Here is a 12057-nt window from a genome sequence, read left to right as displayed (position 1 = left end):
TGGATCACATAGCCTGGCTGGGGATTGCCGACCTGGTAACCGGGTTTCGGAGCCGACTTGGACTGCCCCTCGTGTCTCTCCGGAACACGGGGTTCGCACTCTATGAGTAAGCGAGTCGTAACAAATACCACCTAAAAATTACACAGTCGCCTTTATGGGTTTGTATGTCTCATCTATATCTATGCACACTGTGCCATTTAACGTCTCGCACAAGTCGGTGGCACGTACGTTGGGCTGTTAACCCGTCGTACGTCCTGCATTTTGTACTGCTATGTTTGTTAATCCTGGTGGACGGAATACATTTTTTGTTCATCTCGCCGTATCTCTATGGAAAGCCTAAAGCCTAAAACCCTAAAGCCCTTTCGGCCCCCCCTCCTGCCCCCCCCCACCCCCCCACCCCGCTCCCCCAGCCTGCCCACCACCTTCACCTTCAGCCCCACCCTGGTCAGGGCTCCCAGAGATTGGGGCCCACACATCGAGGTGTCGGGGCCCTTGACGCTGCCAACACCCCCAAACCCCGCCTGCCCCCCGGCATACGGGAACCCCTCCTCCACCACCGCTTCCTCCTCCTCCCCTTCCTCCTCTCCCTCCCCCTCCCCCTCCTCCTCCATTAACGCCACCAAGGAACAGCGGCAAGAGGAGGGCGAGGGGAGCGGGAAGGGGGAGGGAAGGGGAGGGGCGGATTCCGCCCGCTCCTCCTCCACCACCGCTTCCTCCTCGCCATCTCCTACTGGCCATGTATCTCGCAAGGGCGGGCCCCCCCGGGTTCCCCAACCCCCCTTCCACTCGGAACCTCACACGGGAGGTGGGCAGTGGCAGTGGCAGTGGCAGTGGCAGCCCCCCAGGGCCCTCAGCGAATTCCTGGAGCGATATCCGGGTGGGCTGGGGGTTGTGTGTATGTGTGTATGTGTGCGTGTATGTGTGTGTGCGTGTATGTGTGCAGATTGTGGATGACGGCTGGGGCTGAGCCGGGCTTACCGGCAGCCGCCACCGGGGGTTGGGAAGAGGGGCCAGCGGGGGAATTGAATGGATTGGATGGCTGTCCATCTGTCTGTGCGTCCGTTCTGTCCATATGCCTGTCTGTTTGAGATTCCATTTAGGTTCTCTTTGCTCTGCCATGTTGGTTGCCTTCCCGCCCTCGCTACCGTTCGCCCCTGAGTTGCCTATTGGTATGTGTTGCCTGGATTTGGATTTGGATATATTTTTTTATTTTTAAATTGGATTTGGATATGGATTTCGATTTGGGTTTGGATATGGTCTTAACATGTTCCCCAATCCCCTCTTTCCCCAACACCCCGAGATCCCCCGTCTGCCCACCCGGCGCTTCCGGCCCCCGGCCACGTCCACCATGCAGATCGTAAGCCCATTTACATTGGCTTTGGAAGCATGACGGTTTCGGAGGGCCGTGCGGTGGCGGCGGCGATTCGGGAGGCGGTGGCGGCTACGGGAGTACGGGCCGTGATGTCCGCGGGGAACTGGGGCTGTCTGACCCAGGACGGCACGGACGGGGGGAGGGGGGAGGGAAAAGAAGAGGAGAACGGCTGTGCAGTCAGCCGCGGCGGCGGCAGCGAGGGTGCCTTGGACTCAACAGCGGGAGCGGCGGCATCACCCACCGGCGGCGGCGGCGACGACGATATTTTGTTCGTACACGAGGATGTTCCCCATACATGGTTGTTCCCCCGGTAGGTAGGTGCGTGTGTGGTTGCTGTACGGCACTGGGTTGCCGTGCAACATGGTTATGACCGGATGGTTATGGTTGGGTTGCGGGGAGATGGGTGTATCGCTGCTGAGATGGTGTCCGGGGCCGAGGAGGAGACTACCGCAGGGGGGGCTGTGTTGGTTGAGATATCGGGACCCACTGGCGAGTGGAGGGGGCCGGATTCCGGCGGGGGAGTGAAGGGAAGTATACTGAAGGGGGACGTCACTTGTTTAGTCGAATTCTGAAGTCCGAAGCCGCAAACTGCTGTAGGAGTTCAAAGCAATGAAGCAACTGCGTAAAATATACTGACATCTTGCGTGCCAGTAATCGTCCTCAGCGCGTTGATGTCCAGCGTTGTGTAGGAGGGGGTTGCTGGGGAAGTAGGGAAAGCGCATACATACACAATTATGTACACATCACGTAAATTTCCTTCTTTTCTCCCCTCAGGTGCAGCGCCGTCATCCACCATGGCGGTGTGGGCACCACCGCGGCCGGTCTGATGGCGGGGTGTCCCACCTTCATAGCACCCAGCTTCGGAGACCTGTTCTTCTGGGGGGAGCTATGTGGCAGGGCAGGTGGGGCGGAGGAGTTGGGTGAGCAATAGATTGTCTGTTTTATTTTGTGTGTAGCTTTGTATGTCTCAAGAAGGGTGACGTGCAAAGGCGCTATGTGCGACAGGGAGGGATGGGGTGAAGTGTAACGGATTATTATTGCTGCTGTTGGGTTGGGGGGAAATCGGGTGAAGTGATACAAGATATATTTATTATATGTGCGATGAGTGATATTACAAAATGTATATTTCAGTACATATTTTGTGCATGTATTACCTGTTTATACACATATTTACAAATTGTATATTTGCATATATGTAGCAGCGGCTGAAATAGCAACTTAGATTAGAATTGGTTGCTTCATATGGTGGAGCAAGGAAATTCCAAATCTAAGTTCTTGGTCGACCGTCATCCTGCACGCCCATTATCGCTCGCCTCACGGTTCCGTTCCCTCTTAAATGGGCAGGTGTTGGACCTGCGCCGATTCCAATCTACAAGCTAACTGCACGTGATCTTGAACGTGCAATTCGTGTCCTGATGTCGGAGAATGTGCGCGCCGCGGCGAAGAGAGTGGGCAGCCGCTTATGTGAGCTGGATGGAGCGGGCATGGCCGTCCAGCACGTATATCGGGGTCTCCATGCAAACGTGTGGTAAAATATGAACCTTTGGTCTTTGTTTGCTTAGACCGGAGCATAATCGTGGGATGCTGTCGTCAAAGGCAATGTCTATCTTTTGTGGATTTTTGAGGATTTGCAAGGAGTTCACGAACGTTGTAATTTCATGACAACACATGTATATGTTTCGAGGATGTGCTCATGCAGATGTAAACATTCGAAAGCCATGCTGGTTTGCCGTACAAACTCAACGATTATGGTTGAATAAACAGCTCTACTCTTGCTCACGAGACAAAGCCGCTTGGACTACGTGGACCTATCCTGTAGCCGTAGAACGTGTGTGGCGTCGCATTCTATTCTCGCGAGAACTGTCGGAAGTGAGCGAATATGAGCACCGCGATAACTTCACCTCCCACGCACATACCTGCTGCACAGCCAGGCTTAAAACCCTGCCAGCGAAGCTGCAGAGGCTTGATGCTATATTTCCCTCCTTCGTCACAGCAAGACGCGACCGCGGCGAAGGTAAATCAAAGTACTTCTTGGCGAAGCAGTGAGCCGGTTTGTTTGGGCCTCTCAGCAGCACGGAATGGGCCGAACTTGGACCTACAAAAGTTGCATGAGGCTCGCGAGATACCTGCTGGCCAACGCGTGGATTTCTCCGTAGTTATCGGTCACGCTGTATACCAAACGAATAGCGATACGAAGGTGGGAACTAGGCAAGGTAATTCACGTTGCGCACTGCTCCTTTTGATAATGGAGCCCTTGTACCTGTGAAGGTGCTCCCGCCTGGCTGCATGACCGGCCTGGAATTTTTGCGGTTTTACAAGATGCCCATGGACATGGGTGCGACGACAACCGCGACCTCTTCGCAAGGCACCTTGCCTCCCGGAGGCGTACATGGTCTTGGTTCGGCGACATCTGACACGATGGTATCATCCGCCATCAAGGCCATCACTGATTCACTCAGGGGCTTTGCCGGCAGCTTCCGTATTCTCACTTCCAGCGCCGACACCAATGCCCGCCTCAGCAAAACCTGGTCGAGCATCGTAAACTTTGACCCGCATCAGTACGCGGATAAGTTCGAGGCACAGGCCTACAAGAATCTGGACTCTATGACGAAGTGGATGCGTGACCTGCAGGACGCGGTTTTTAAGCCGAAGGCTTGAGCTCTATCACGCTCGAGCTCGCCGGCGGGTTATTGTGCTCGCGTTGGTAACCAATGCCCTGTTTGCCTCCGGTGCACCTTATATAATAGATGAAACCCCCTCCAGGGTTCCCGGGCATGTCCTATCTGATGGCGCGACCGCGATGTGAATTCCCGAACCATTTCTTGCAATTGTATTATTAACATTTGGGTGGTGTCTGTTGCAAGTGTTTTCATCTGGGTTTCTGCTGTTCGCTTTTCCTAGCAAGTGACATTTACTCAGCATTAGCAAGGATATCTGTGTAGACCTCTGCCACAGGGGGAAAGAACACCTCCCAGGGAAGGAAAAGGGGGCTGTCCGTCTGTCCGTGGTTGCTGCCCTGCGAAGGACGTCCATACGGCCGCGCGCAATAGCATGCATGCCTATGCCATTACCGCAGGACCAGATATCATGGATAGATTTTTAAGATGGTGGCAAAATTGCTGTGTGTCTGTGCAGATGGTTTGACCTAAGCGATCCGCGAGGACACAGGCCATAGCAGTTTTAGAGCTCGGGGTAGTAGTACTACTGAAACTTTATACGCAGCGGGTAGCTTTGTCCGGAATAGAGCGCCGTTACTATTTGTTAGTCGTCGTACTTGCTTTGAGCATCTGGGTTGAAATACCACTTGTATCTTAACGGCCCCATACTCAGGGCGCGCGAAAGGAACTTTGAGCAGAGCTGGTCAGCCCGCATTGGGTGGCCCTGTGATGTATGTATGTATGTGACATATGTATGTTCGGCGGTTTCATGTGCCTGTATACGTCTACATGGCCTGTGAACTTTGTTGCACAAACGCAGCTGATTATGGTTGGGCCCCGCAGTCCTTACTCCTGCCTGGCCTTATTCCTTGCCGCCTCTGTGATCTCCTCTACCAAGCTATGGTGCGGCTGTGGCATGCGACCCCCTTGGGTTTGCGTCAAGCTGCTGGATGGCCGATGGGGTCGGGCTCCTGTCATGTATGGTTCGTGTATGCGGTTTTGGCGTCAGGAGTGTCCAGTGGTGGTGGTTTCGTTGCGGTGACGTCCTGTGGTGCTTCACCTGCTGGCTTCTGGCTTTGGTGGATTAGGGTTTGTGGATTACTGGATTGCTGTTACGTGTGTCCATCCATTGCTGTAGCGGTGCAGCTGAGGGGAATCTCGCTACTGCTGGCTGCACGACTCGAGGGAATGAAATGGAGGTTCGCCTTCTGCTCCCTTGTGGCGCAGGAGTTCGGTTGTCCAGTGCCTTCTGGCGGCAGTCCTAATGGCCAGCCCGTGCGAGCCGCCATCTATGGTGGTGATGATAAGCGCCCATGAGTGCTGGAGTGCCCCTTGTAAGTGCCGGCGCTGGCCCCCTCCTGCTGCCATCCGCCAACCCAGCGCTGCTCGTGCCTGATGGTGGCCTATGTTCAACAAACGTAAAAGAAATGAGCCAAAAGGGGGGCACAGGTATGGGTCATCCAGGGGCGGCTTTGTGGCAGTAATGGCTGCGGCGCGCTTTCTCATCTGATGGCTTCACTTTTGCTCGCGGGAATCCGAAAAGTGATAGTACTCAAAAAGGAGAAGTATTTTTATTACATCGAAACGCGTCGCAAGTAATTATGAGTAAACGGATAGCAGCTGACGTTTGATAGTGGAATAGTAGATGTTTTCATATATGGCGATGGCCGTGGTGATGGCCATGTGTGATTTCGGGCCACCAAGCCAGCTTGTTATTGGATGGAATGGATTGGGTAGGGTGGAAATTGGAAGGGTTGGGACGCATGGCGTGCCTGTGTTTGCGTTTTGGTAATTTTAACGGTATTGGGGGAGGGCGCTCGGCTGTTCTAGGGCCCTGTTTGGTAGCCGCTGTATATATGGCATTTGTCAATCAGAGTCGTGTGAAAGAATACAGCGGGCCCTTTGTGGCGCTTGCGTAAAATGAAATAGTTAGTTACCGCTGTCAGAACATGCAGGGCAGCATGTCGACCGTCTAGAGGAAACCCTTGCGATGCCCTCCGCTTCAAGTGCTTCCTTTCATTAGTGCATATCTCATGTACGCACATCATGGACTACATGTCTGTCAGAAGCTCCTCGTGCAGCGTTACGGACGTGTGTTGAAAACATAACTAAACTATGGATGGGCGAACCCAGATCGGTTAAGGGGATTGGAAATGCCGGCGAGAACGAAGGTTGACTGCCACAAGGACTAAGAGGGTGGGCGCGTCTGCGCTTTTTCGCATAGGGTTTTCCAGGGCTGTTTAGTCCTGATGGTACATTAGTCTATTGATTTAGGGTTTTGTAAAGGCGTGGCGACAACTTCATGGGTGACTGCCGGCTCTTACAATGTATGTGCACACACATACCATGTATCAGCGTGCTCGCTCAACTATACCAGATGCTCATCCATCCACTGTGACGATGGAAGGATAAGGTGCGGGAGTTCCGCGGATAACAGGGTGCCCACCAGCATGTACGCCTGGGTTTGGGAGTGAAGTCCCGCACCCTGAATCGCTTGGAGCTGGTTTTGAAGCCAACCTTGCAAGCTCGCTTGACGAAGCCAGGCATCCGACTGGCTCTGTTGCGGAATTGTCTGCCCGTTCTGAAACACCGCGTTCACCAAATGGTGATGCAGTGGTACCTCAGCTTGAATGCGCCAATTGCGGTGCCCAGCCCCATGTTTTTTGATGGCATATACCGTATGTGCTCGTTGGCGGCATGCCATATGCGCCACCACCGCTTGCCAGAGCCATCAAATGGCCACCTACCAGACCCGCCGGCGTCCCTGCCGTCGTGGCACGCTCGGGTTCGCAGGACTAATGCGGGCTTGCTTTGCGGAAGCCGGATTAGTTGGCGTAAGGCCCTTGGGCGATGCAAGCTTTTCGGTTGCTCGCCACGGCCCGTGTACTCAGGGCCGTATGAATAGCGCGCTTGGGTTCAGTTCTTTATCTTGATTTTGTTGTTCAGCGCGTGCCCGCCCGCCCGCCCCTGTTTGCGGCGCCCGCGGCGTTGCTCATGGGCTTTTCCTTTGGTTCGTGAGGCCTTTCGCTTCAGCTTAGGCCATTCGCTCCAGCTTAGGCCATTCGATTCAGCTTAGGCCTCCTTAACACAGCATTCCTGTAACAGAATTGGCAATAGCAATCTCCCTTGGAGCAAAAACTGATGACGTAGTACGGCTGTAGGAAGGTGCAGGACGAGCGCTGCAGCCGCTTGGGTTAAAAGTCAGGGCTATGTCATCATGTTAATTGCTATGTCTGCAGGTATGCAAATCTTGGAACGACGCAGCTGTGAGAGAAGCGATAGGACCTGCAACTACGTCCATAAAAGGATTTAGCTAGATTTGGCCGTGAACTAATAAAACGGAAACGATTATAGAAATCGGTGTGCTATTGCAGCAGGGCAAATGTCTTTTTGGTCTTGGCCCTTTCGGATTTGTAACTTGCGTGTGAGCCGGTCGGTGCCGGCGGGTGGTTAAAATGGTACCCTACCTCCATTCAGTCAGGGTTGATTCGATGCCCAATCCGGATAATAGTGCCATTTTTTCTCAGCATGTGTCTGGAAGTTCCTAACTGCAATGCGTAATTTCTGACAGGGACCTGCGGGACCGGGGCATCATGCCTGCTATTGCAGCAGTTGTCTTAGTTTCTGTCAAACATTTGTACGCTTGCTTACATAATGAATTTGAATTTTTTAAGCAGGGAATGGTGCTCTATGTGTGAAGAAACGTCTTTAGGGCAAAGCAACCCTTACTTCACTGATGTAACTTGCAATAAACGCCGATGATTACAAGTGTGAAAACATTTGAGTATTTACTTTCCTTTTGCCTTGCTTGGATGAGACAAACACTGTCATGTCTGGGAATTCAACGTGAACCGAATGGTTTGCAGCATCAGACGTTGCCACGAGCAAGGAGCTGATGACGCAGACTGATGGTCGGGAACAGCTGCACGCTTGGCGGCTGCACCTCCAAGAAAAGCGGAGGAATGACGACGCACCCGCTATCAGCACCGCGCAGACTGGCTGCGCTGCGGTGTTTACTTCCATCCGACAGGCACCATCATCAGCTTGGCGCAAGGTCGGTCCGGCGAATTGCTGCTGCCGACGATTCAGTTACGAACATCCGCACCATTGCCGTCGTCGACCCATTTGTAGGCCGCTGCGTTCTATACAACTCGGCTGGATGCAAACGACAGGAGCTGGTGGCTTTTTTCCCAACAGCACGTTGTGCGCGTGGTGTGCCTGCGGGTGACCGGCAACCGCTGGTTTGGGCGGCTGGTTCTGACGCTGGTGCTTGCGAGTTGCCTCGTCATGGCAATGGATGATCCGGGCTGTACGGATGCATGCAAGCAGAAGGCGGTGCTCAATAAGGTGAGTGAAAAGGTCAGAGCCGAGACTGACAAGCTGACAGACGGACAGGCTATCTTGACCAGGTTGACTGCCTGCCTGAGTAATAAGTCCGCATCAACGGACCGGCGAACGAAATTGTAAACAAACGTAGAATAACTAACGGCGTAATAATGTACGGTACGGAATGAATGACAAACATACTGAATGACAAACGAGGCGATTGCCTGGCTGCCGGACTGACTGAGTGAGTGGCTGCCCGACGGATCATGTGATTGATTGACTGTGTTGGGAGGGTCGCCGTACATCGTCGCCACCTAACCTCACAGCTACTCCCGCCCCTGCAGAAGCAGCTACAGCCGTACCAACGACCGAAACAGCTCCCGGTACTCCCGGTACTTGGAATGGCTCTTCCCCTCATCCCCTTCCACCTCCTGGACCTCCCCTTTCTCCCTCACTAACCCCTTTCCCCCTGCCCGGCTGCCTCCCTGTCGGCCCCCTCCCTGGATCAAATCGTCCCCCCGGCCCCGCTCCCACTGCACCTCCCTCCCTAGCTCCCTCCCTAGGCCCCCCGCCGCGCGACACGCTTGGAACTCTTCGCTTTTGCATCATGTACCATCATACCTGCATCTCGCTCGCCACTCCCCCTCCATTCCTCTCTGCCCACTGCTTACATGCGCTGCTTGCCAGTCCCCTTTCCTCCCTTCCCCCCGGCAGCAGCTTCACTCGTTCGTGGTTCGTCTTGCCCCCTGCTCCCTTCCATCCCGCCCCCCCGGCCCCCCGCCCCCTCCCCCGTCCCTCCATTCCCCCGGGACCCCCTCTCCAGGTGGTGAGTAGGCCCAGTAGGCGATGTCGGAACTGCGACTTGTATCGAAAGGTAGCCTTGATCAGTGAGGCTTACATACATACAGGGAGATAGTGCGACAGTGAGACATACAGACATACATGTCTCCATAAGAGACAGGGAAGCCGCATGTGTCCCATCCGTCCGCATGTATGTCCATGCGCCCGTTTGTCCAACCGTATGTATGTACATCCGTGTGTATCTGCTTCGCATGCCCACATACATACATACATACATACATACATACATACATACATACATACATACATACATACATACATACATACATACATACATACATACATACATACATACATACATACATACATACATACATACATACATACACACCTGAAGTCTGCTGTCCCCCCTGTGGGGAGGGAAAGGGGGCGATGGCGGTGTGACGTGACAGACCGCGTACTGGCTGGCATTGGGTGTGGAGGTTGGGAGGTGGGCATGAAGAGTCGGTGTCGGAGAGGTGGCCCGGGCTAGCTGACCTCTAGTGCGGGGGGATGAAGAATATCTGGGGGTCTGAAATACACGTCCACCTTCCCTCAATCCCCCAACCCCCCTCGACCCCTTTCCCCCCATCCCCACTTCTACCCGTTCCCTCCCCTCCCACAGCCAAAACCGAAACCTTCACCAACCAACCCAACCAACCCAACGAACCCAACCATATCCCCGCAGGCCTCCACCGTGCTGGATGTGTTTTTCTTGGCGGCCTTCTCCCTGGAGATTACCATGAAGTCCCTGGCCCACAACTTCGCACTGGGGCCGGGGGCATACCTCAAGAACGGTTGGAACTGGATCGACCTGCTCGCCACTGCCAGCGGCTACGTGCGCTACCTGCCTCTGCCGGACGACAGCGGAGCCGGGCTGTCCGGGGTGCGGGCCATGCGGGCGCTTCGGCCGCTGAGGGCACTCAGCGCAATACCAGGTGCCCAGGGAAGGGGGGGCGGGGCTGTTTACCAGCGGGGCGTTTCTCAGTCAGGGCGTGTTGGTTGGCATTTTAAAAATGTTTTTCATTTGTTTTTCTCAGGGCTCCAGCGTTTTATTGCTGGTCGGGGTTTTAGGGGGGTTTCGGTTAGGGGTTTTTGGGGCTGTATACTCCGACTACTGCGACTCGGTCCCGAACTTCTCTCCTCCTGTCTCCCTCGTTCTCCCCTGTACGCACACATACATACACATATACACACACATACACACACACACATACACACACATACACACACACATCTTCAGGTCTCCGGCTGCTGGTGGAGACGCTGCTCGAGGCGCTGCCCCTGCTGCTGGACGTCATCTTCCTGCTAGCCTGGGTGTTCTTCGTGTTCGGGATTGTGGCGCTGAACCTGTTCATGGGCAAGCTGCACAGCAGGTGTGTATGGCCCGCGTTGACACCCGCGGAGCCACCGCCGGGAGCGACAGGGGCCCCGGCGGACCCGCCGTACGGCCCGGGGGCAGCGTCGCCGCCGGTGCCACCGCTACTGCCGCCCTCATCGCCATCCTTGCCGCCGCCGCCGCAGCAGCAGCAGCCCCAGCTGGTGCCCGGTTTGGAGAACACGCCTTGTGCAGTGGGCGGTGCGGGGCTGTTCAAATGCCCAGACGGTGAGTTAGTTAGTCGTGTTAGTTAGTTGTGCGTTTTCGTTGGGTGGGATGAGTTAAGCTAGTTTAGTTGGTTGGTTGGAGCGATCAGGAGGACGTGAGGGCGCGTTTGTGGTGGTGGCGGTGGGGAGGATGGTAGGGAGCCGTGCCTGCAAACCCCCCAATACGGGCCGAGGGCTCAAGGGCTGCCAGATTGCCTAGAAGCACCGTCCTACATGGCACACACTTCAGGCAAAGCAAATGGTAAAGACGACTAACGACCAAAGGTAACGATAGAGCTGCGGTGGGACCACATACGTTCCAACATCGTCCCCAGGCGTCCCAGCATCCTTACCACTCCATAGCGCCCTTCCTAGACTCCAAGCTGAATCTGTGGGAGCTATGACCTGAGAGTTAGGACCTGACATGGGGATACTACCAGCAATCAATACCGACAGCCACCGCCTCCGCCACCGCCACCGCCTCCGCCTCCGCCTCTTTTGGGGTATTTTATACCGCACAACAACACCGCACAGATGACAAAACACGACGGAACGAACGTACGTTGTACGGGGCATTAAGTGCCCACGATGGCGGTTGCTGTGGGGGAGGGGTGTTAAATGCTTTTACATATTATTAATCGTAGAGATGACAATGTGTTCAAGCGGCCCAGAAGCCTCCCACTCTGTAACAACAACAACAACAACAACAACAACAACAACAACAACAACAACAACAACAACATTATTAATCGTAGAAATGCTTTTCGCCGCATAAATAGCACACGGTATGAGCTTGATGACGGCCGTCACCCAGGCGATGTCACAGAACCGCCGTGGCTCTACTTTAACGGTCAGGGAGGTGTTTTGGTGGTGTGTGTTTATCCGCACACTGCACACCGGGTGAATTTAATCTGTTTAAGTCTGTCCCCGCTCCCACTGCTACCTGGCAGCAGCTTCGTTCGTTCGTGGTTCGTCTTTCCCCCTTCACTCCACCGACCTCGTCCGCCGAACCTTTCCCATTCGCCTTCCCCCCCCTCCCCCCCCCCTTTCCCCCCCCCCCCCTTCCCCAAACCCCCCACCACACACACACACATGCCGCCTCCTTTGGAATCAAACGATGGAAGGTTCCTCCTGCATCGACATCAACACGAACCCCAACTTCGGCTACACCTCCTTTGACAACTTCGGCGCAGCAGCCTTTTGCATCTTCCAGATGCTGACCCTCGACGGCTGGACGTCCAACTTGCTGTATCCGCTGATGAACGCCATAGGGCCGTA

General features: G+C 54.7%; 2 protein-coding genes across 2 annotated transcripts in view; both read left to right on the top strand.

The window, feature by feature from the left end:
* Positions 1-4278, top strand: part of VOLCADRAFT_107294 (uncharacterized protein) — a gene marked incomplete at its 5' end in the record, with an annotated part of 5218 nt that extends 940 nt beyond the window's left edge. Inside the window, 8 exons of the mRNA XM_002956541.1 lie at positions 411-444; positions 625-805; positions 1355-1682; positions 2147-2274; positions 2717-2836; positions 3300-3386; positions 3445-3569; positions 3641-4278. Coding sequence (XP_002956587.1) covers positions 411-444; positions 625-805; positions 1355-1682; positions 2147-2274; positions 2717-2836; positions 3300-3386; positions 3445-3569; positions 3641-4030 — 1393 coding nt within the window. The 3' untranslated portion in view covers positions 4031-4278. The remainder of the gene's footprint in view (positions 1-410; positions 445-624; positions 806-1354; positions 1683-2146; positions 2275-2716; positions 2837-3299; positions 3387-3444; positions 3570-3640) is intronic.
* A 5659-nt stretch (positions 4279-9937) lies between these two features.
* VOLCADRAFT_67081 (uncharacterized protein) overlaps positions 9938-12057 on the top strand; it is a gene marked incomplete at both ends in the record, with an annotated part of 5157 nt that continues 3037 nt past the window's right edge. The window contains 4 exons of the mRNA XM_002956540.1: positions 9938-10133; positions 10439-10668; positions 10720-10801; positions 11904-12027. Of these exons, the coding sequence (XP_002956586.1) occupies positions 9938-10133; positions 10439-10668; positions 10720-10801; positions 11904-12027 (632 nt within the window). The remainder of the gene's footprint in view (positions 10134-10438; positions 10669-10719; positions 10802-11903; positions 12028-12057) is intronic.

This window comes from Volvox carteri, assembly GCF_000143455.1.
Source record: "Volvox carteri f. nagariensis unplaced genomic scaffold VOLCAscaffold_62, whole genome shotgun sequence".
In the NCBI taxonomy this organism is placed as follows: Eukaryota; Viridiplantae; Chlorophyta; class Chlorophyceae; order Chlamydomonadales; family Volvocaceae; genus Volvox; species Volvox carteri.
Note: the sequence above shows the minus strand (reverse complement) of the source record. Positions and strands in the feature narration are given on the sequence as shown.